This window comes from Hordeum vulgare, chromosome 3H (assembly GCF_904849725.1).
Source record: "Hordeum vulgare subsp. vulgare chromosome 3H, MorexV3_pseudomolecules_assembly, whole genome shotgun sequence".
NCBI lineage: Eukaryota > Viridiplantae > Streptophyta > Magnoliopsida > Poales > Poaceae > Hordeum > Hordeum vulgare.
Window position 1 is genome coordinate 597,909,576 of NC_058520.1, and position 21,802 is coordinate 597,931,377.

At 42.2% G+C, this 21,802-nt stretch overlaps 1 protein-coding gene and 1 pseudogene across 1 annotated transcript; one reads left to right on the forward strand and one right to left on the reverse strand.

Annotated features, from left to right (window-relative positions):
• Nucleotides 1–1,970: 1,970 nt before the first annotated feature.
• On the forward strand, nucleotides 1,971–7,565 carry LOC123445532 (signal peptide peptidase 2). Its single transcript, XM_045122520.1, has 12 exons — nucleotides 1,971–2,183; nucleotides 2,593–2,692; nucleotides 2,810–2,925; nucleotides 3,066–3,217; nucleotides 3,316–3,401; nucleotides 4,097–4,224; nucleotides 4,308–4,358; nucleotides 5,278–5,364; nucleotides 5,460–5,529; nucleotides 6,316–6,452; nucleotides 6,557–6,634; nucleotides 7,222–7,565. The coding sequence occupies exons 2-12, from the start codon at nucleotides 2,653–2,655 to the stop codon at nucleotides 7,309–7,311; spliced, it is 1,035 nt and encodes a 344-aa protein (XP_044978455.1). The 5' UTR covers nucleotides 1,971–2,183; nucleotides 2,593–2,652; the 3' UTR covers nucleotides 7,312–7,565.
• A 1,539-nt stretch (nucleotides 7,566–9,104) lies between these two features.
• LOC123442186 lies at nucleotides 9,105–9,996 on the reverse strand (annotated as a pseudogene).
• Between the last annotated feature and the right edge of the window lie 11,806 nt (nucleotides 9,997–21,802).

The window sequence follows — 21,802 nt, forward strand, 5'->3', positions numbered from 1 at the left end:
CTGTGGGACGTGGAGGTGGCGTTCGACACCGATGGAAGCATGTACCTAGATCGTGGCTAGAAGCAGTTCGTCCGTGCCTACAACCTACAGCACGGGTACTTCCTTGTCTTCAGGTACGACGACAACGACACGTTCGCCGTGAAGGTGTTCGACACGACTATGTGTCGGAGGCGCTACCAGGACGATGACGATGCCAATACGCTCTGTCTCTTCTTCCTATCCATTAGGCTATGTCTCACACCCATTTTTAAAAAAACTTTTTTGCATTTAGCAAGGCAATGGGAGCAGGAGCAGCGAGTACTACGACATGTGCTATGTCTATGGTAGCAGCGACTCTGGCTATAGCAAAAGTAGCAGCGACTCTGCCTACAGCAAAAGTAGCAGCGACGATGGCCTTGCGATGGTGATCCCACAGCTGGGCGACAGGGCCATGCCAATTCTGGTAGAGGAGTACATCCCACAGCCTGGCCTGGGGCTTCGCCGCTCTAAGCGCATCAGGATGATGAAGGAGAAGGTGAAGAAGCAGGAGTGAAGATCTTAAGAACCTGATGGAGCTTTAATCTTTATAGTGTAAACCTTTTAAGTACGATAGTGTTGAACTGTTACTGCACTTTTAAGTATGATGGTGGTGTGCCTGATGAAATTTTGTGCATGCTCATGTATGCTCATTGATGAAAGATAAAATTATTTCTTTTTGTGCTTGCTCATGGATGCTCCTTGGTTGGTGTATATAACAACCTAAATTAACCCCTAAACCAGCCCCTTTCAAAAAAAAAAACTCAGCTTCAGCCAGGTGCTGACGCGTGGATGCCTTTTGGTCCCGGTTGGTCTCACCAACCGGGACTAAAGGCCCTCCTGTCTGGCCTGACCGCATCGGTCACGTGGAGGCCCATCTGTCCCGGTTGGTGTAAGAACCGGGACTAAAGGCCGAGGGCATTAGTAACGACCTTTTAGTCCCGGTTCCAAAACCGGGACAGAAGACCCTTACGAACCAGGACAAAAAGCCCTTTTTCTACTAGTAAGGTGTGCATCCAGCCAATGATGTGTCCTCTGAGTAAATGATCAACCCATTGATATCATGCTAGTGAGACTAACATTCTGCAAGTTCACTCGTTAAGGGATCGTACACAACCGGATTTTTGCTGCATTGCCAAACTACCCACTATGACCCCGCACCATGATGCGCACTCCTTCACCTTGTTCGTATCTCCATCATATTTACCTTTAGCCAATTTTGATTAGATACTTCCCAACCATGCCGCTGCATCGGACCCAGACTCCGAGGCGCTGAACGCATAGGAATGTCCTGACTCTCAATGAGCTCCATAGACCGTTACAGTGACCTCTTTAAAAGTGTATTTACTGCAATTCGTCCCACATCACCGAGATATTGATCACAACTTTCTCTTTCTTCATGAAATGATTAGCCAAGATGCCCCTCGACCATGTCACGGGGTGTAAACAAGTCAGCTTTACATCGGAAAAAATCATGTGTCCCCTACAAAAAGGACAACGAATGCTCACATTGGACGAGAGCATGGTATATCAATCCCTCGTCGCCACCACACCTGGGACACCGTATCATCTCCGGCGTGTCTTCGCCACATCTCCCTACATGCTGGCACAAAGTTTGTAAGAACCCGTCATCAAAACCCCGAATCTTCATCTAAACATGCACCCTCCACATCACCTTTCGAAGTTCCTCCTAGTGTGTCGAGCTGCTTGGCGATGTACGCCGCTTTTTATGTGAGGTCTTCACCTACACTAATTCTATGAACATGCGCGCATGATTGATGGTAACACTTTGACACATGAAACATTCCAAATCCGATGGGTATTTGGACAAGATAAAAGAAAAGGTCTTTCTACGTGGCCGGAGCAATCCGACCGTCGGTCGTTCAGGACGGACGGTCAGGATTCCGCATCCGAGTCATCGTCATCCCCAACTCGGGATACTATTGCAGTACAAGTACTGCTACTCCCCTCCTCCCTTCCACGCAAAATCCTCCTCGCGTCACGCGTGAACCCAGCCGGATCCCCAAACCTCCTTCCGGCCCGACGCCGGCGACGACGGGGGACCGCTTCCGCCTCTCACGCGCGCCGCCGTCTCCGTTGCCGTCCCGTCCCGTCCCGTCCCGTCCTCCCTCGCCGGGGCACCGCGTCTCCACCCCGCCGGCGACTAGGTATGAATCCGGCGATTCCGTTTGCTGTATCCCACTAGGGGGCCTGCCCACAACCCTCGCGTGCGTGCCGCCGCGCGCCCGGTTCACCGCCTAGATCGAGGTCGAGGGCACGCGAGTGGCGCGGGTTCTCGTCTCCTCTGCCGCCGGCGGAGGATACGTTGAATTACAAAGCTGAAATCTTTCCGGATCCGGCGTGCAGTTCGTCCTCCAGGATTTAACAGATCTGAGGGGTAGCGAGGGTAGGAGGGGGAGGTGGCACGGCAGTGCAGGAAACTGCAATTTACTCTTTGTTTCTAGACATCGATTCTCTTAGTTAAATCCCACTTGGGGACCTTCACAGCTTGTGTGGCACACCATTTAGATCCGTCCCTGGACTCGACGGCGTTGGCTAACATTTTTGCTCCGGCAGGAACACGACAGTCTGAAGCTCCTGAGCTAACAAGAGGGACAAAAACCATCGAGCTGAAGAATGAAGACACATGAGCGTGCTGCCAACTTGGCTCTTGCTGGTACGCTTCTTAAAAATTCATGCTTTGGCGGTGCCCGTTACCTCTTACTTATCGTTTGTCCGACCTGATAGGACGCTTACCGACTTGTGGTCCTAATGTGTGTTTTGGCATCTGCAGGTTTGAGCTTGGCACCGCTTGTTATCAATGTGAACCCAAATTTGAATGTGATACTGACAGCATGTCTTACTGTCTATGTGGGCTGTTACCGTTCTGTCAAGTCGACTCCACCTGCTGTGAGTGCAACACATGTTCCCCTGTTTAATCTTTTTTGTGTTCAACATATTCCTGGTTGGTCACTACGGCGATAGGTTAACACAAAATTAATGTGTATGGCTCTGTCCAACTCAACCTCTTCATTTCTTCTTATATGCAGGAGACAATGTCCAAGGAGCATGCTATGCGGTTCCCATTGGTGGGGAGTGCTATGCTTCTGTCGCTATTCCTTCTGTTCAAGTTTCTCTCCAAGGACCTGGTCAATACTGTTCTCACTGCCTACTTTTTCATTCTCGGCATTGCCGCGCTTTGGTAATTCCAACTGTTCTTTGACGAGTTTTCCCACAGATGTAAATATTAATAAGTGTGAATGCAAACTTAGATTATATGTCCCCTATTTTCTGATGCAGTGCAACGTTGCTCCCTACCATTAAACGTTTTCTTCCAGAAGGATGGAACGATAATGCCATCGTCTGGCATGCTCCATATTTCCACTGTATGATTCCCACCTTCATTTTGATGCTTCCCACTTCTCTACATCTTGTAGCTCATGTCAAATTAACACATCACAATTTCTATTACTAGTCTACTATCTTGAGCCACTGTTTTCTTGTATCTCTAGTAACTCCAACTTGCCATGTATTCCATACTTTAATAGTATATAATGTGCTAACCAAAAGTCCATATATGAGTTACCAGTATCCTAACTAGAATATACTTGAAGAAAATTCAACACTGATGCTTTCGTTATCTGTCAACACAATAGTTTTCATTTGCTCCATGGGACTGTCTGTTAAATTTTGCACAAAGAATAAAAATAAATCAAAGAGTGAAATTATAGAAGATTCTGTAGCCTACCCCAACTTGTTTGGGTCTAAAGGCTTTGTTGTTGTTTGTTTGTTTGTTCTGTTGTCTGTAAACAATTAATGGCATGTGCACACACATTTTTGTGACGATGTTTTGTTTGATATGGGGTCTCATTTTTCTGCGTGTACTGGAGTTTGGATACATCTGCTAGATTTGCAATGCTTTTGCTGCTGCTGATGACTCTCTTTGAGTTTGTTATTAGCTTCAGTCTTGTTAACAATCACAAAATGATTGTGATTTCTTGATCATTTTAAAATTTCCATGCTATCCCTTTACAAGTTTCAGTCTTGATGGTGATTTAAGCTCATTAACTTCATATTTCAGCACTGTCGGTGGAGTTCACCAAGTCTCAAGTTGTCGCTTCAGTCCCTGGTTTTTTCTTTTGCGTATGGTATGCCATGAAGAAGCATTGGCTAGCAAACAATGTTTTGGGAATTGCTTTCTGCATTCAGGTTTGCCCTTACTGCTGCTTCTGAGTTTTCGTCCCTGCTTATTACTTGCTCAAAACTTTAATACGTCAGTTTGTATCTTGCAGGGAATTGAGATGCTATCACTAGGATCATTCAAAACCGGTGGTATTCTCTTGGTATGGACTCACTCAAAGTTTGTAACGAACTGAAACTTACTATTCCTATTTTCTGGTGGTACTTGTAACCACCTTTCATTATTTCAGCCACCCACATGTCTTTCTCTTTTTCACCTCTCTGCTTTCATAATCGTCACTTTGAAGCATGACATGCATGCACCATAAATACAAATTGAAGAAAGTAGCATGACATGTAGGTACTGTAATGCAATTTGAAGTGTCTGATATCTTAGAACTTTTGCTTGCCTATCTTTTCGGTATGAAAAGAGCAGTGTTATGTAGTGCTTTATCACTGTATTAATGTCTGTAGTTTGCATTTTTCTGGGAAACCAATGTTATGTAGTGCTTCATGACTATTAATGATCTGTATTTTGCATCTCTAGTGATTGAACTTATCATGGTATTGCATATACCTTTTCTCTTAATATTATGAATATTGTTTCTAGCATGGTAGATAATGCTTTTCTCCTTGTTTTTATGATTTATTTGTAATAAACTAATAATACAGAATCCAGTATTAATCATGGACTACTTTTACTGTGATTGTACTATATAAATGATCATTCTTTGTTTTTACTCGGTACTTCAGCAAATTGGTTCTTGGTTGTATCATGTTGCCAAGTTCATGATTGCATCTTTCACCATTTTTCACCACATATTCTGTATTGCCTCATCCTCTGGCAATTAGGATTGAACTGTGATCCTACTATCTTGTGAATTGGATAATTTGGAAGTATGGCTTGTTTACTACTTTACTGATAGCACTACAGCTTTTGAAATTCTTGTTGGTCCATGGCTTATAAAAATCTTAGTCCTAGTCAGTCTGTGCTGTAGTTTCACATATCGTCCCTGAGCCCTTCCTTTTATTTTTTCTTAAGAAGGTTTGTGAATGGTTGCTCAATTCCTTTCATAATTTCAGGCTGGACTTTTTGTATATGACATTTTCTGGGTTTTCTTCACTCCAGTTATGGTCAGTGTTGCTAAATCATTTGATGCTCCAATAAAGGTTAGTGTCTTGTTTGAGTGAATTCACATTATTGTCAAGGTATTTTGTTCCATCATGAATATTTTAATTGTCCCTCTGTTCCTCTCCTTGTGTAGCTTCTATTTCCCACTGCGGATGCTGCACGCCCGTTCTCTATGCTTGGTCTTGGTGATATCGTTATACCTGGTTAGTGACAAAAGCCTTGGCTAGTTTTCTCTCATATTCTAGTGGTACTTGCAGTGATGCTGGATTTCTTTTCTGATTTTCGATTTAATAGTACTGGCACAACTCTGATCTGACTAATGATCTATGACGAGCTGCTAGTCTAGCTGCCATTACAACTGGATTGCTGTTGATTTAAGGGACTTAGCTGCGGAAAGGAACCTGTAATTGCTTGTGTATTTAATGTAGTCAGATATTGTTTAACGTAGTAGGTTTGGATGGAAGATTGTATGTTTTTTTTTGCTATCTCATTGCAGGGGCTCTCGGGCCATTTTACTAATAAAACCAATATATGCTCCAGTCCAGATCTCAGGATTGTAGGTATCCAGTAGCTCCAGAAATTAGTTATGATTTTGAGAACTCCCAGTTGCACACAAAGTTTATTTTCTAATCTGAGTTCTGGCTGAACATAAGGAGACATAAAAAATTAGCTTGGAACTATGATGAATGCTTTCTTCTATAGATCATAGGGAAATTGAATCAAAAGTTCTACATTGATGCCCTGATAAATGATGCATCCTCATTTCTCATGGATGAGCTTGGTTGGTGAAAGTATTTTGTTGTAATGATGCATTACATCATTAGTCATTTCTGCTGTCTTCTGTGTTAATTGTTTAGTATAACTGAAATAGAAGAGCCTTTTTCAAAGTAGTTCTCTGCCCAATTCAGTATTGGAAAACATGTGAAGCTCCCATCTTTCCACAAGCATTCTCTTAACATATATTGTGTATTTTATTATTATGATTCCAGGTATATTTGTTGCACTTGCCCTTCGTTTTGATGTCTCGAGAGGGATTAAGAATCGTTACTTCAATAGTGCATTTTTGGGGTACACTGCGGGTATGACAGCAACAATAGTTGTGATGAACTGGTTTCAAGCTGCACAGGTTAGTTCTGTTCCATTTCTGGTTATCTCGTTGCCGATGACGTCTGTCCATCTCTGAAATATTAACACCTGTTTCTTTTCCGGTCTTCTGTTTTTGATACGCAGCCTGCTCTGTTATACATCGTTCCCGGCGTGACTGGTTTTGTGGCTGTTCACTCTTTGTGGAATGGTGAAGTAAAACCGGTAAGACCTTTGACCATCTTCCAATTTCCAACCTTCTCCTTTAGTTTGAACTTGAGTGTAACACTAACACAAGTAATATCATTGCTTTATGGTGAACACGCACACGCGCACGTGCAGCGGTATTTATCTGTAGATAGTTTTGATGCTTGCTCTTAAACAGCTGTTGTAGACATGGTAACGAATGAAAATACCTGGACATGACTTGCAATAAAGTGATTGTATGAAAGAATGATCAGTTTTCGGTAGAGTTACTTCAGTTTTATATTCCAATATTCTGAAGTTATTTCTATTTGAGTGAGAGGAAATAATTGGCAATCTGGAGCCTGCTTCTGGTGCTGTCATGGTTAGCCATGGGTAGAAACCACCTTAAGAAAACTGTAATTCTGCAGAACCGTATACTTTTAACTCTGCAAGACTCTCTAGCTTGTGCTAAAGAATTCTCATGCATGGCTTTTGGAACCTGTTTCTTCCTTTGTTGTGCTTAAGACATCACCATGTACTTTTTCTAACTCTGCAAGATTCTAGCTTGACTAAAGAATTCTGGCTGTCAAAATGCAAGCCTCGTTCCTGACTATTGTACATTGCAGCTATTGGAGTTCACCGAGACGCAACCCGAAGAGGAGGGAGCCGCCGAGGAAGAAGAGGAAGATTCCAGTCAGAGCAAAAAGGTGGACTAGGGCGGCGCTCGCTCCAGCTGGGCTCTGGTCTTTTTAATTAATTAGGGGAGAGGAGAACCAAACCAAAGCAGGATTTCAAATAGACTGTATGATCCTGAGAATCGAAAAATGATAGAACTCTTTGTTTCGAAAGGTCATTAACTATTTGTTTTGGTGAGTTGTAGAAGACGGACGAAAAGGGAACATTATATGCTAAAAAACTTGCACCATAATCCATTCAGTGACATGACTATATATATATACCTGGTGCCTGATGTGGAGTATTTGAGCTTGAGCTCAAATGTACCCGTATGAACAGTAATATAAAAAAAATTCAAAAAATTCTGAATTTTGTTGTGGTGAACTTTGACAAATGTTTGAAGCGATTGCAAGTTTTCATCATGAGATCACATTGGAGGAAGTCGTGACAAAAAACAAACAAAAATAATTCTCTGAAAATGCTACTTCAGAAAGCATTTTGGAATGCTTTTTCTTTTTGTCATGAATGCGATCTCATGATGAAAATTTGTAAGCAATTAGAATATTTGTTAAAATTCATGAAAAAATCAGGATTTTTTGAATTGCTTTTCACTTTTTTTGATTTTACTGTTTATGCGTGTGGGCACTTTCACCTAGTGCCGCCCGACTTTTGTGACTTTTAATTACGGTGCGCTTTGTTCTTGCTTGCCTGTTGTCTGTTGAACTGACGGATTTGCTAGTTTGGCTCAGTTTGTGATGGCTATTGTATTTGTACCTAAAATTAAGCAGAATGTCTACTTTTTTCTCTGGTACGCAAAAGAATAATACTGTCTCATCTTTGTTTACTCTTAGGTGATAGCATTTGCAAATTGAGGTGAACTTGCAATTGGGACAACCAACTACCAGCTTAGTTCAGAGTCGAGAGTGAACTTGCAACGGGAATAAAAAACAAAACATATGCCTATTTACGATTCGATGGTAGACTATAATTGACCTACAAAAGGATACACGACAGACAAACAATGACCAACAAGACGGGGATCAAGCGTCTGGATGAAAATTATAGAAACTAAATCTGGCTATAGTAAAATTAGATGATACATAGCTAAAAAACACTAAGAAAAAACCCGTGCGTTGCAACGGAAGGAAACAATACAACACGCCCTACCTTAATAATAATAATGACTCAAGACCCCAATAAATTCATGTCCTTTATTTGAACATGGCATCACATCTATGTTCTCTCTCTCGACATAAGATGGGCATCAACTTCCTTTTTTTCATGCGATGTTTTGTCGAGGCATGCATGTGTGGTTATTGATGGTTTCTTTTCTTTTCAACCAGATTTTGATGAGGTGTTCATTTGCAACATGAATAAGCCTCGGTACGGATAAAAGACGGATTGTGCACTATTGATTAAAATTACACTATAAATAAAATCTAAAAATGTTAAATAGGTAAAATAACATCATATTTACACTGTACACATCACTTTTGATTAAAATTACACCAATAAATAGAATTTTAAAAATGTTAAATGGATAATATAACATCCTATTCAGATTTACACATTTTTTAATCAAACTTTATATATAATAATTTAAAATTAAAATTACGGTTTAAAAGATATGATTTTTTGAAGTATTTATCACTTGTAGTTAAACTGCAGATTGACATATCTTGGGCATAGACTGAGCACTTTGCAAGCCCCACAAATGTCGTGAACATGAACAAATGCATTTTGTAAATCCTGAACAAATGTGAAGTATCTACAGTTAATTAGGCCGCACAAAACAGCTCTACTGTGAGAGAACAGAGAACATAGAATTGATAGCTCAGAACAAGAACGGGCTGATGTTCTGCTCCATCTTCATCGCGGCCATCGACGACAGGAACGAGGCGGCGTAAGAGTCGTCCCATGGCAGCATCAGGGAGCCGGGGCCCTGCAGGTCGTCGAGGCAGATCCCCATGAGCCACTCGTCGGTGTCCAGCTCTAACTCCTGCACCTCCTCCTTTGGCAACATCGCCGCGTTTGTCGTCCCCATTACCTGGAGCGCCGTCGGCAGCGAGTCCAGCTCCGGGAATGCATCGTTGTCGACATCGAACTCCGACGTCCGCGTCTCGCCCCCCGAGGCCGACTGTGATGCCGCAGCCTTGACCGCCGCCTCCTGCCGCTGCTGCTGCATCTTCTCCCAGTGGTTCTTCTTATTGTAGTGTAGAGGCGGCAGAGCACCCAGTCGTCGAGCCTGAGCGAGGCGCCGTCCCTCTTCCTTCCGGCGCGCCCCTCAGCGCCGGCGAGGCGGTACTCGTGCATGATCCAGTCGGCCTTGACCGCAGCCCCCGACCTGCCGTGGTAGAAGACGAGCGACTCCTTGACCCCGACGGTCCTGCCGGTGCGCGCGACGGGCCTGTCGGCGCCGGTGGCCTTCCAGTAGCCGCCCCCGGCGGCCCTGCTGGGGCGGGAGCCGTTGGGGTACTTGCGGTCCCGCGGCGTGAAGAAGTACCACTCCCGCGCCACGGAGAGCGCCCGCTCCGGCAGCTCCCACGGGTCGTGCCGGTACATGTCGACCTCGGCAGGGTGCGTCCGGCCGTGCGCGCGCAGAGGTAGTCCCCCACCAACTCCTCGTTCGTCGGGTGGAACCGGAACCCCGGCGGCAGGCTCAGCTCCGCCTCCCCGTCCTGCCATTCCCCGCCTCGAGGAGCCCCGCCGTCGTCGTCCTGCGTCATCTCCCGAGCGGATCGGAAGCGACACCGCTGGATCTGCAGCCGATCATGCACACAAGGATGACGAAAGAATAAATCGAACCATTTTTCTCCCCTCACCATGGACTGCGGGTTAATTATCATAAAGTAGGAGGGTTTTTTTTTGCAAAAACAGCGGCGGTGGGTTTTCCGACGGAAACGATGGTCTCTTTATTATTAGGTAAAGATTTAAACATGATTTAACAATTCCGTTAAAAAAAGTTGCTCTAAAATCTCAAAAACTATGCCTAACAAATGCACAATACACTAAACTGAAAAACTAAATTCTTAGCTACACGTTCAACGAAAATAAGAATATACAAAAGTATCCAGTTTCAGTAAAAGAGAGTAGGAAAATACTGTACTGTACTAAGCAGTTGTACTAGGAAAAATAATAAAAAAAAGAAAAAGAAAGACAAAAGTTAATATTGCGTTTATAAAATGTTAATCAAGCATTTGAAAAAAAATGTAAATATGCATAGAAAACATGTTGACAATGTATTAGAAAATGTTACTCATGTAGTTTAAAAATGTTAATAAAATGTATGAAAATTTGGAAAAGTGTGTAAAATGTTTACCATGCATTAAAAATATAAAAAATTATATTTGAAATTTTTTAATCAAGCATATGAAGAAAATATTTAAAATGTATAGAGAAATAAATGTGGACCATGTATGAAAAACGTCAATTTTCTAATAAATAAAATGTTAAACATTTATTAGAATTTTTTTTGACATATAAAAAAATTATAGAATTAAAAACAAAATAAACATAGGAAACCAAAAAGAGAAACCAAAAAAGATATGATGTAAACCAAAAAAAGACTTGAAAAATAAAACCAAAGAAACAATTGTAGAATAATGAAAACGAAACATAAACTGGAGAATAAAAAAGACAAGAAACAAAACAAAACGAAAAAAAAATTGAAAATCAAGAAAGAAATAAAAAAGAAAAGATTGAAAGAAGGAAAGTTAGTAAGAAAAGAAAAAATGTTTAATGAAAGAAAAACAAAAATAGGGGGAGAAGATAATAAGAAAACCAAGCAAAAATCAAATTAAGAGGGGTAAACATAAAATCCGAAGAAAACCAAATAGAAATGAAGAAAAAAGCAAGAAAATAAAAAAATGAGGAGAAGAAAATGAACCAGTATAAAAACCGGCCGTTTTTTTACTTCCAATAGCTCGCGCCCTATATAGTTGACACCATATCGATTCTGGTGCAGTGGCTAACAACGTTGCCTCGCAAAGAGGAGAGATAATTACAACCACAGTCCTTGTGCTCTCGGGCGTGTAACAGGATGGTCCTCGGACTTGCGGAGTGCTCCACTACAGTCCTCAAATACGCTCCAATACGATCCTGGCTACATCTCTCGCTACGCCCCGAGCCTAGAACGGTGCCTTATCAGCAGACATTGGAAGTGAGGGTCCCATTGATGAGCAGAGAGAAATAACGTACTCCCTCCGGTTCGTTTTAGTCTGCATATTAGCTTTGTCCGAAGTCAAAGTATCTCTACTTTGATCAAATTTATAGAAACATGAATCAACATTCACAATGCCAAATTAATACTGTTAGATTCATTACGAAAGGTAGTTTCATGATATGTATATTTGGTATTGTAGATGTTAATATTTTTAAATATATATTTGATTAAACTTTATAAAATTTGACTTGATCCAAATCTAATATGCAGAGTAAAAAGGATCGGAGGGAGTACTAGTAGAAAAATAAATTGGACGAAGGTAGTTCAATCTCAGACCCCATGACATGTGACACCGCGAGCAAGCATAATTGGCCGGTTAGGAACATATCGTACCTCTTTTGCTATCTTCAAGCTGATGCGTATTCTACCAGTTTTATTTTTATTTATGATAGAGAGTTTGTGTTTATATATATTTTTTGTTTTAGAATTTGATTTTTACATGTAAGAAAAACAATTATTGTTTTTTTATATATTTATTGTATTTTCATTATTTTGTACCTTCAAGAGGTAAACATAAATATTTTTCTAAAGATAATGTGGATTGGAGAAATGTAAGAAAAAATTTATATATCTTCATTCATGACCACAAGCACGCTTAGTTGTTGTGCCTCATCATTGTATTTTAAAATACAAAACTATTAAAAAATAGAGCCGTGTATTTTGAATTATGTTTTGTGTGGTTTTATAAAATGGTTATATATTTGCCGAATTATATGCCCAACTACCATTATTGTGTACTTAAAATCTCCATTGTATTTTCATTATCAAGTAACTTGAAGAGGTAAACATGAACTTTAAAAATATCATGTGGATTTAAAAAAATGTGTCTTCATTCAGCGCCACACACATGCACTGTTATTGTATATATTCATTTTATTTGTTCAGAATACATAATTACTAAAATAATTGAAATATTTTCCAAAAACATTATGAGCAATTTTTCAAACACACAAACACTTTCTTTACTTTTCATGAAAAAAAAAGTTTTTTCTTAAATTCTTTCAAATGGGAAATTTAAAAATCAAAAAGGGAAACAAATGTGAACCTGGAAAATAAGTAAAAGGGAAATCGCTACAAAACGAACCTTATGATAGTTGCCTGGAGAGGTACGTAAATGCACAATATCAACATACGCTTCTAGTCACAATATCAATAAAGCAAAAGTGCAGTTTATAGTTATGTACGCTTTGCAAATATCAACCGGAGGTCTGAACTCTGAAGTTCGAATTTGCATGACGTGATTTATTTTTCTATTCTCTCTCCATCTCATACTCACATGCGGGGCCCGCATTTCTACTATACACTCATGTGGCATAGGATTGGGCTGTAACCTGTAGGCGTAGCGTGAGATGTAGTCAGGACCATATTGGAGCACATTTTCGTATTTGAGGATCATATTGGAGCATTTCACGAGTTCAAGGACCGTCATGTTACACGTCGGAGACTATAAGGACCGCAGGTGTAACTATCTCCAAAGAGGATATCCAAGGTTGGATCCGTCGCACTCACCGCGAGAGCCGCTACCGTCTTGCCCGTGTATTATTCGTGGTCAGTTCCTCAACATTTAGTAAACCGAAATTTGCCAGCAGCCCAAAATGTTCATGTGCCTCACGTCGTTCGTGCTAAATTTTTTATAGGCCATCGATCTCTCAAAAAGAAAAAGTCGGCCATCGATGCAGTAGGCTCGAATCAGTGTTGAACGTCATTGCCGACCTTGGGCGAGGTTCGTTGTCCATGGTGTTAAACCAAATTTATCACTTCGATTTTTTTACTACCTCTGCCAATTTGGTATCGATTGCCACAATACACCGGTCAACAAAATAGTTAAAATACGTCCAGTCTCGTTTTCCTAAATTAAAATCATGTGACATGAGTTCAGTTATAAGACAGAGGATTTATTAGTTTACAGTAATCTGCATATATGACAAGCATATCGACAATTGAAAAACATGTTCTAAAAAGCATTCAGATGATCAATCAAAGTGTATAGCTTCTGGATCGACCAGCGGCACAAGCATCTTAGAGTTTCCGTGCTGTGCGTCTGAGTGATTTTATTTGTCAAACACTAAACAGGGTTGCCCCGTGCCGTATGTATGTTCTATACGAGTAAGGTTTTGGATCCTAGATGAAAAAGAATCTCATGGGGCACCGATATTTTCAGTTACCGTGGTAACTGACAAACATAGAGCCCTTGCGAAATGAAAATTTTAAATGAATTTTGAATTTGGATAAAATTCACCAAACATTCAGTCAAAATTCATTTAAATGGGATATTTTGCTTGGTGAAGTGATTTTGCGTGGAGCACCGAGATATTTTGTTTCTTGGGCGATAACCAAAATCCTGGTACCAGTATGATGCTGAACGATGATGCCGGTGAATTTCACGGGGGAGAAACTGCGGCTGATTGAATACGTCGTCGACCTATTCAATGTTTCCCATGTGAAGCAAACCTATCGTCGTCATCCTTCTTTGCAGATCAATCCCTAGCCGCCGCAATGCTCCTCCTCCTTCCAGCGAGCTAGCTTTCCTTTTTTCGATATCTTCATCCCCTTTCTATAGGTTTGTTTTTCTGCGATGCTAGCTTAGCAGTATTTATGAACTTTAGTGATTTCATGATGACATGCTAAACTACTGAATTCCTTTTTAGGCTTTAATAAGATATAGGATCACACTCAAGTGCAAGTTCAATCATGGCCATTTAATTTGTGGGGTCCTTTGCATTGCTTATCAGGAGTCATCTGCGGTTATGTATGCCTTGCTTTATCACAAGAGTTGGATCAGTTAGGAATTGGATCACTTCTAGAGTTCGAGTAGAATCCCATACCCATTTGTAGTATGAACCTATGACTGCAGCTAGCAATCAAGTCAAACCAGTGCACTTGACAAAATGATTATAGAATTGCTGACACATTGTATTCCTCAGATCACCATTACATATAGCATACAGAGAAAGGGACCCGGGAGGACTTAGCACACACAGAGGCACACCCAGGTGCATGCATGGCGATGAAACTGGTCCATCGTCAAGACCAGGAGCTAACGTCACAACATAACTCAACATTGAGTCCAACTTCTATAGAAAGCAATGTCCTACTCTCTTCGTTCCATAATATAAACACTCTTATATCATGGGACAGAGGGAGTAGTAAATATTTCCTGAAACATCACTTACCATATAACATAACAAGAGTTTCATAATCCATTACAGCGGAGGAAAATGGGCGAGCAAACGAACCGGCGTCGGCGTCCAAGGAACGGGAAATTATCTGGTGCAACTCTGCTTGTGGTGCTACCGGTGCACCAGACACCGCAGCACATTGAACAATGTTCAAAAAAATCTGATGAAAGTGTAGCGCATTAACACAACATCGGTCTATATTGTCGCAAAAATTCAAATAATAATTCAAAACATCGCACGAGATACAAAAGAGACAAATTTTGCATCAGTGTGATAATGGAACAAATCTAATGCCCAACTTATGTTGTGTATTATTCAGTGTCAATTTTGTGATTTTTTACCTCGAGCAATGTTTCAAAATTTTGAGTTGAAATGTTACGACAAGATAAAATGATGTTGTGTCAATGTCTAAATTTTATTCAAATCTTTTTGGACATTTTAAAATGCGCTAAAGGCGTCCGGTGCACCGGTAAGCACCGATGCACCATTTACATTCTCGAGGACGAACAAAGTCATTCGCCGTGTGGGTGTGTGACTTCAAGTTCAGGCCTCTTGGCTGTTGGGCTTGTCTCTTTTGTATGAGATGGGCCTCCCTATACTGGTTTTCTTTATTTACATCAATTTATCAGGGTCTGTATTTATATATACACTGCAGGTTGCAGCACTAGGCGTGCCCTTATGTCTCGCTTTAAGCGAGACCTAGGGCAACCCTCGCATCAAGGAAGCCTAAGATGGGCCGGTCCCGGTGCGCTGGTGGGCACATGCCTTTTTTTCTTCTTCTCATTTTCACTTTCATGTTTTTCGTTTTAGTTTTTATTTATTTATAACTTTATTTACGCTTTTAGAAATATATATTATAAATATATACTTTACATAATGCTTTATAAATGTTAATCATGTATTAAAAAAATGTTAAATGCATATGTTAAAAATGTTGATAATGTATACGGAAAATGTTGAACAAGTATTTTGAAAATGTTACAAAATTATTGGAACTGTTTTTAATGAAGCATTCAGAAAATGTTGAAGTAGTATCTGAAAAATATTAATCAAGCATTCAATTTTTTTGAACAAGTATTCGAAAAATGTTGAACAAGTATTTTGAAAAATGTTGAACAAGGATATGGAAATTTTAATCAAGCATTTGGAAATTGTTGAACAAGTATTTAAAAAATATTAACCAGGCATTTGAAAAATGTTGAATGTGTATGGAAAAATATTGGGAATCCTCCTTTTCTAAAAAAAAAAAAAAGCTAGCACGGGAGCTGGAGGACCTTGAGGAAGATGTTGAGGTCTGCGCCAAGTCAGGCAAGGCGCCTGAGCGTGTCGAAGTCTGCGCCAAGTCTGGCAAGGCTCTCGAGCGTGTCGAGGCGTTGGTGAGCCGTTTGACCTCGGCACTGCAGATGAAGAGCGTCTTTAGTGTCAGTGAGTAACTTCTTGGCAGACACAAAGGTCACTGGACGCCGGCGGGACGCTGCAATTGCAGCTCCTCGGCGTGGTGACCACGGGCGACCTCGCTCACCATGAGCTTACGCTTCTGCCGCTCCCTCACCTTGATCTCCTTCTGTCCTTTCGCACGCCAGCCCAGATGGTCTCAGGCGCGTCGCGGTTGCGGAGGCGGTGGAAGCCATCAAGGATCATGCATAGAGCTGGGGCACTGCACCTCGCCGCTGGGGGTAAAAAATGTTGGACGTGTGGGAGTATCTGATGGTGTCCTATGTTCTTGATCTTGTCAAGCATGCAGCTGCAACCATCAACATCAATCACCACCGCCTCAATGACGATGCGTCCAAGCAAGGAATGACATTTCCGGCGATTCCACATCACCGTGTTCCTTTGCACCACTAGCATCTCCCATTCTTGGCGCCCTGCCACTATTATGTTCTTGAGCTTGTGTGTTGAGTTGATGGAACTACTAGTTAGACTCAGTTCTTGAAAGCTATCGTGCACGTCTTGTACCCATAACTATAAACAAGCAAAGCGTTTACGATTTTGCCCTATCTATATGTAGATTTCTTGCCAGTAGAAGTCTCTGCTATCTCTATCTATTCCACATCACAGGCCATGTAGAAACCTCGATCAAACCTCTTTCTCCTTTGCACCACCATCATCTCTTATTTCTGTGGCCCTGCTATGGTGCACACCTCCTCCCTTCTCTATATTTTTTTACACACTTGAGTACGGTGGATCTCCACTGAAGCAAAAGAAGTTCCCAACCACGGGGATCCCACTGAACTCATTGAGGCCTCGTTTGGTTAAGGAGGATTGAGGAGGTTTTGAGAGGAAAATTCCCGGGAGGGGTCAGAAACCCCACAGATCCTCGGGCGCCCATTTGGTAGAAGGGGTTTGGTTAGCCCAATCCCCTTCGTTCCCCTTCAATCCCTTTCTATCCATGTGTTTTAAAACCCTCATCGGGGGACTAGTGGAAGCAAAGCCCCGGGGATTTGAGAGGATTGGGTGGAACAAAGGGATTCACCCAATCCCCTGAAATCCCTCCCTCTCAAAACCTCCCCAATCCACCTTAACCAAACGAGACCTGAAGCTATCACCTTGGAGGGAAGCTGATATATAGTACGGCGGATGTAGTAGTACCAGTGGCGGATTTAGATTTGGAGCCAGAGCCACTGAATTCCAGGGAAGCTGGTAGCAGGGGCGTTCTTCTTCAGCAGATCCTCTTCTTGGTCGGGCTTCTTCAGCCGATCGTCTCGTCGGTCGATCAGTTGCTATGGGACGGCAGGTACGGATCGTTTTACCTCTGCCTTCCATCTGCCATCGAACTGCCTGCCTTCCCATAAACTCTACCGCGTAATTACCTTCTCAGGTCGACGGCCTCGGTGGGATTGTGCCGGATCAACAATTCGCACACGCTGACAGGAGCATCAGCGGCTGGCTGAACAACATACAGCCGCCACGCCGTGTGCGCAGGGGCGGAGCCAGGATTTAAGCATAGGGGGGGGGGGGGCGAAGAAGACATTGATGTATAAGAGCTTTTTCTTATTTATTCAATAGTCATACATGAGGAATTCAAGATATTACATATTTGTCAAACAGGGAAAGAAAGCAGATTTCTATTAGTTTGAATGTAGCTCATAAACCTAAAAAATAAAACAAAGTCCATAATCTCATATGGTGCCCTTACGATTCCAGCTTACTTTGTAATTCTATTTGTGCCAAAAATATTTGATACGTAGTCGATTCAAGCAACAGAAAATTAGGGTCAAAACTATTATGTAAACAATCTAGTATGTAATGTATAATCAATCTGAGAAACAATAACTACCATCTATTAGATTATACAGATCTAGTAATAGTAATAGCTTATGATAGCTTAGACATGAGTTGTTATATGATATACCTTTGACCTGGCATGAATCATGTGTGTAGTCTTGAGTATTCAACCTGAAGCGTCTGAAAAGAAAGACTGCCGCACGGCGCACAGGTAGATCCGAGGCAACGACGGCGAGGAGCGATAATCGAATTAGACATGAAGCGCCGTCATCAGCTGGCGATGCCCTAGCACAGCGGTGATGACAGGTTAAGCAGAGGAATAGTGCCCTAGCACATCGGCGATGATGAATTTAGCGGCCAAACCTATTCGTCAATCATCTATATCGGTGCGCGTACATCTCACGGTGAGGCATACAGACATCCAGCTCATGGATAATTTGCGGGCTGCTTCGTAGGTTATGTGTGTGTGCTGTTTCTCTGTTAGGCCTGCTAATGATAAACGACAGTGCTAATTAGTCACGAATTACAGCCCAATACCGCAGGTTCTAAAAATAACCCAATACTACAACTAGTCCCCACTAGAAATCTATGGGGGTGGCCGATCGTTGGGGGGGGGGGGCCTGGCCCCCGCTCGCCCCCCCCCACTGGCTCTGCCCTTGCGTGTGCGGATCGGCGTCGGCACCGCGGCCATCGTGCTAGTCCTGATAATCGTCGGCGTGGCGTGCTGCTATGGCCTGAAGAAATGGAGGGCAGAGGCGACGAAGCGTCAACTCGTCCATCCGGTCACAAACGAGGTCTTCAACGCCGCAGCTCCAGCTCCGCCGGCTGCTCTTCCGGCCGGCGAAGCCTGAGCGACTACCTCGACAAGAAACTGCTAAGTTATCTTATTATTACCATTGCTGTGAACGGAAACAACTTGCCACGATTGTCTACGTCTGCAATCTGCTACGTGATATACACCCTAAATAATGGTCGATAAGTCTAGATTCTCAACTATCTGTAATTGTCTTTATGTCTCAGATGGTTATTATTCTGTTGCGCCAAAAAATATCCATTGTATTAGGTGGTCTCGTAATCCTTCGGATGATGGGTTTGATTATGCGTGCTTCATAGCCATGAAAAATCTGGAAACTTGGCCTTTGGGAAGAGACATTGAAATGTATGATGAAAAGTTTGTCGTGATTGATAAATTGTGTAAATTAGCAAATGCCTAGCTATATACCGAATGTATATCAAGAACTACCATTCATTCTTGGCTTGTTCAGTAGTTAGGAGCAAACAACATTGTTTCTTTAAACACCATCATATATTAACTAAGTAAAAGGTTTAATACGCTGACTATCCAATCTTGATTTCTCGCACAAACAAGAAAGCAAAATCAAATCGATACACTGATGTGAGGAACCCGACCTGAAAAAGTGCTAGTGACTTTGGTCCCACTTCGGATATGGAAGGCGGCTAGGTGTAACACACCAAAATTTTAACATGTTTTTATTCATTAATTTTTTTCAGGGATATAATTTTTGTTTTCTGGATTTTCAGTTGCTTTCAGCACCATCCTTTTTCCTTTAAATTCAAATTTTATCCTCTCCAGATAGGAACTTTTGAAAAATATTTTGGGACTTGAATATTTGATTTAAAAGCATTTCATCCATTTTTAGAATCCACTAAGAAGTATTTTTGCCAAGCTTTATTTCTTTAAAAATGCATTTTCATCCTTTTAAGGGCCTCCATTGCACTACAACACCATTTTAAATATCCTTTTAAAAATTCCACAAAAAAATGGAGATGTCATGTGTGATGCCTATGGATCAGTTTTTTGCAAAAATTCATCTTGTCCTTTTGAAAAATGTTAATCAAGGATTTGAATAAGATTTTAAACAAATATTGAAAATATTTAATCAAGCATTTTGTAACTGTTGAATGTGTATAGAACAAATGAAGACCACATGTCCTAAAAGTTAATATTGTGTTTATAAAATATTAATCATGTTGGAAATATGCCCCAGAGGCAATAATAAATTGGTTATTATTATATTTCCTAGTTCATGATAATTGTCTATTGTTCATGCTATAATTGTATTAACCGAAAACTGTAATACATGTGTGAATATATAGATCACAATGTGTCCCTAGTAAGCCTCTAGTTGGCTAGCTCGTTGATCAATAGATGATCATGGTTTCTTGATCATGGACATTGGATGTCATTGATAACGGGATCACATCTTGTGGAATGATGTGATGGACAAGACCCAATCCTAAGCATAGCACTAAATCGTGTTGTTTGAATGCTAAAGCTTTTCTAATGTCAAGTATCATTTCCTTGGACCATGAGATTGTGCAACTCCCGGATACCGTAGGAGTGCTTTGGGTGTACCAAACGTCACAACGTAACTGGGTGATTATAAAGGTGCACTACGGGTATCTTCAAAAGTGTATGTTGAGTTGGTACGAATCGAGACCAGGATTTGTCACTCCGTATGATAGAGAGGTATCTCTGGACCCACTCGGTAGAACATCATCATAATGAGCTCAGTGTGACTAAGGAGTTAGCCACGAGATGATGTGCTACGGAACGAGTAAAGAGACTTGTCGGTAATGAGATTGAACAAGGTATAGGGATACCGACGATCGAATCTCAGGCAAGTATCATACCGATAGACAAAGGGAATTGCATACGAGATTGATTGAATCCTTGACATCGAGGTTCATCCGATGAGATCATCGTGGAACGTGTGGGAGCCAACATGGATATCCAGACCCCGCTGTTGGTTATTGGCCGAAGAGGTGTCTCGGTCATGTCTGCATGCTTCCCGAACCCGTAGGGTCTATATGCTTAAGGTTCGATGACGCTAGGGTTATAGGAAAATAGTGTACGTTGTTACCGAAGGTTGTTAGAAGTCCCGGATGAGATCCCGGACGTCATGAGGAGCTCCGGAATGGTTCAGAGGTAAAGAATTATTTATAGGAAGTGAGGATTGATCGCCGGAATTGTTTGGGCGACACCGGTAATGTACCGGGACCACCAGAAGGGTTCCGGGCGTCCACCGGGAGGGGCCACCAGCCCCAAAGGCTAGCATGGGCCAAAAGGTGGAAGGGAACCAGCCCAGAGTGGGCTGGTGCGCCTCCCACCTAGGCCCAAGGCGCCACAAGACAAGGAAGGGGGGGGGGGAACCCAAGTGCAGATGGGCCTAAGGCCCATCTCGGGTGCGCCACCCCCGTCTCACTTGCCCTGGCCGCCACCACCAGCCGTAGATGGGGCTGCCGCACCCTTTGGGGTGGGAACCCTAAAGGGGGCGCCCCCTCCCTCTCCCCTATATATAGTGGAGGTTTTGGCTGATTTGAGACACACGAAATCTCTCTCTCGGCACAGCCCTACTTCTCCTATTTCTCCTCTTCCGCGGTGCTTGGCGAAGCCCTGTCGGAATACCTCGTAGCTCCACCGCCACCGCGCCGTCGCGCTGCCGGAGCACTCCCTCAACCTCTCCCTCCTCCTTGCTGGATCAAGGCGTGGGAGACGTCACCGGGCTGTACGTGTGTTGAACGCGGAGGTGCCGTGATTCAGCACATAGATCGGAACCGACCGCGATTTGAATCACTGCGAGTACGACTCCATCGACCGCGTTCATAGTAACGCTTCCGCTTAGCGATCTTCAAAGGTACGAAGATGCTCTACAATCTCTCTCGTTGTTGGTTTCTTCATAGATAGATCCTTGTATGGCGTAGGAAAATTTTGAATTTACTACATTCCCCAACAGTGGCATCAGAGCCAAGGTTCTATGCGTAGATTCTATGCACGAGTAGAACACAAAAGTTGTGGGCGCTGGTTTTGTCAATTGCTTGCCGTTACTTGTCTTATCTTGATTCGGCGACATCGTGGGATGAAGCGGTCCGGACCGAATT

What these genes read in the sequence shown, in the direction of transcription:
- LOC123445532 (XM_045122520.1), top strand. Translation starts at nt 2,653, where the DNA reads ATGAAGACACATGAGCGTGCTGCCAACTTGGCTCTTGCTG. An exon ending in AAACCGGTGGTATTCTCTTG is followed by an intron (nt 4,359 to 5,277) that starts GTATGGACTCAC and finishes TCATAATTTCAG; the next exon opens with GCTGGACTTTTTGTATATGA. An exon ending in TGGTGATATCGTTATACCTG is followed by an intron (nt 5,530 to 6,315) that starts GTTAGTGACAAA and finishes TTATGATTCCAG; the next exon opens with GTATATTTGTTGCACTTGCC.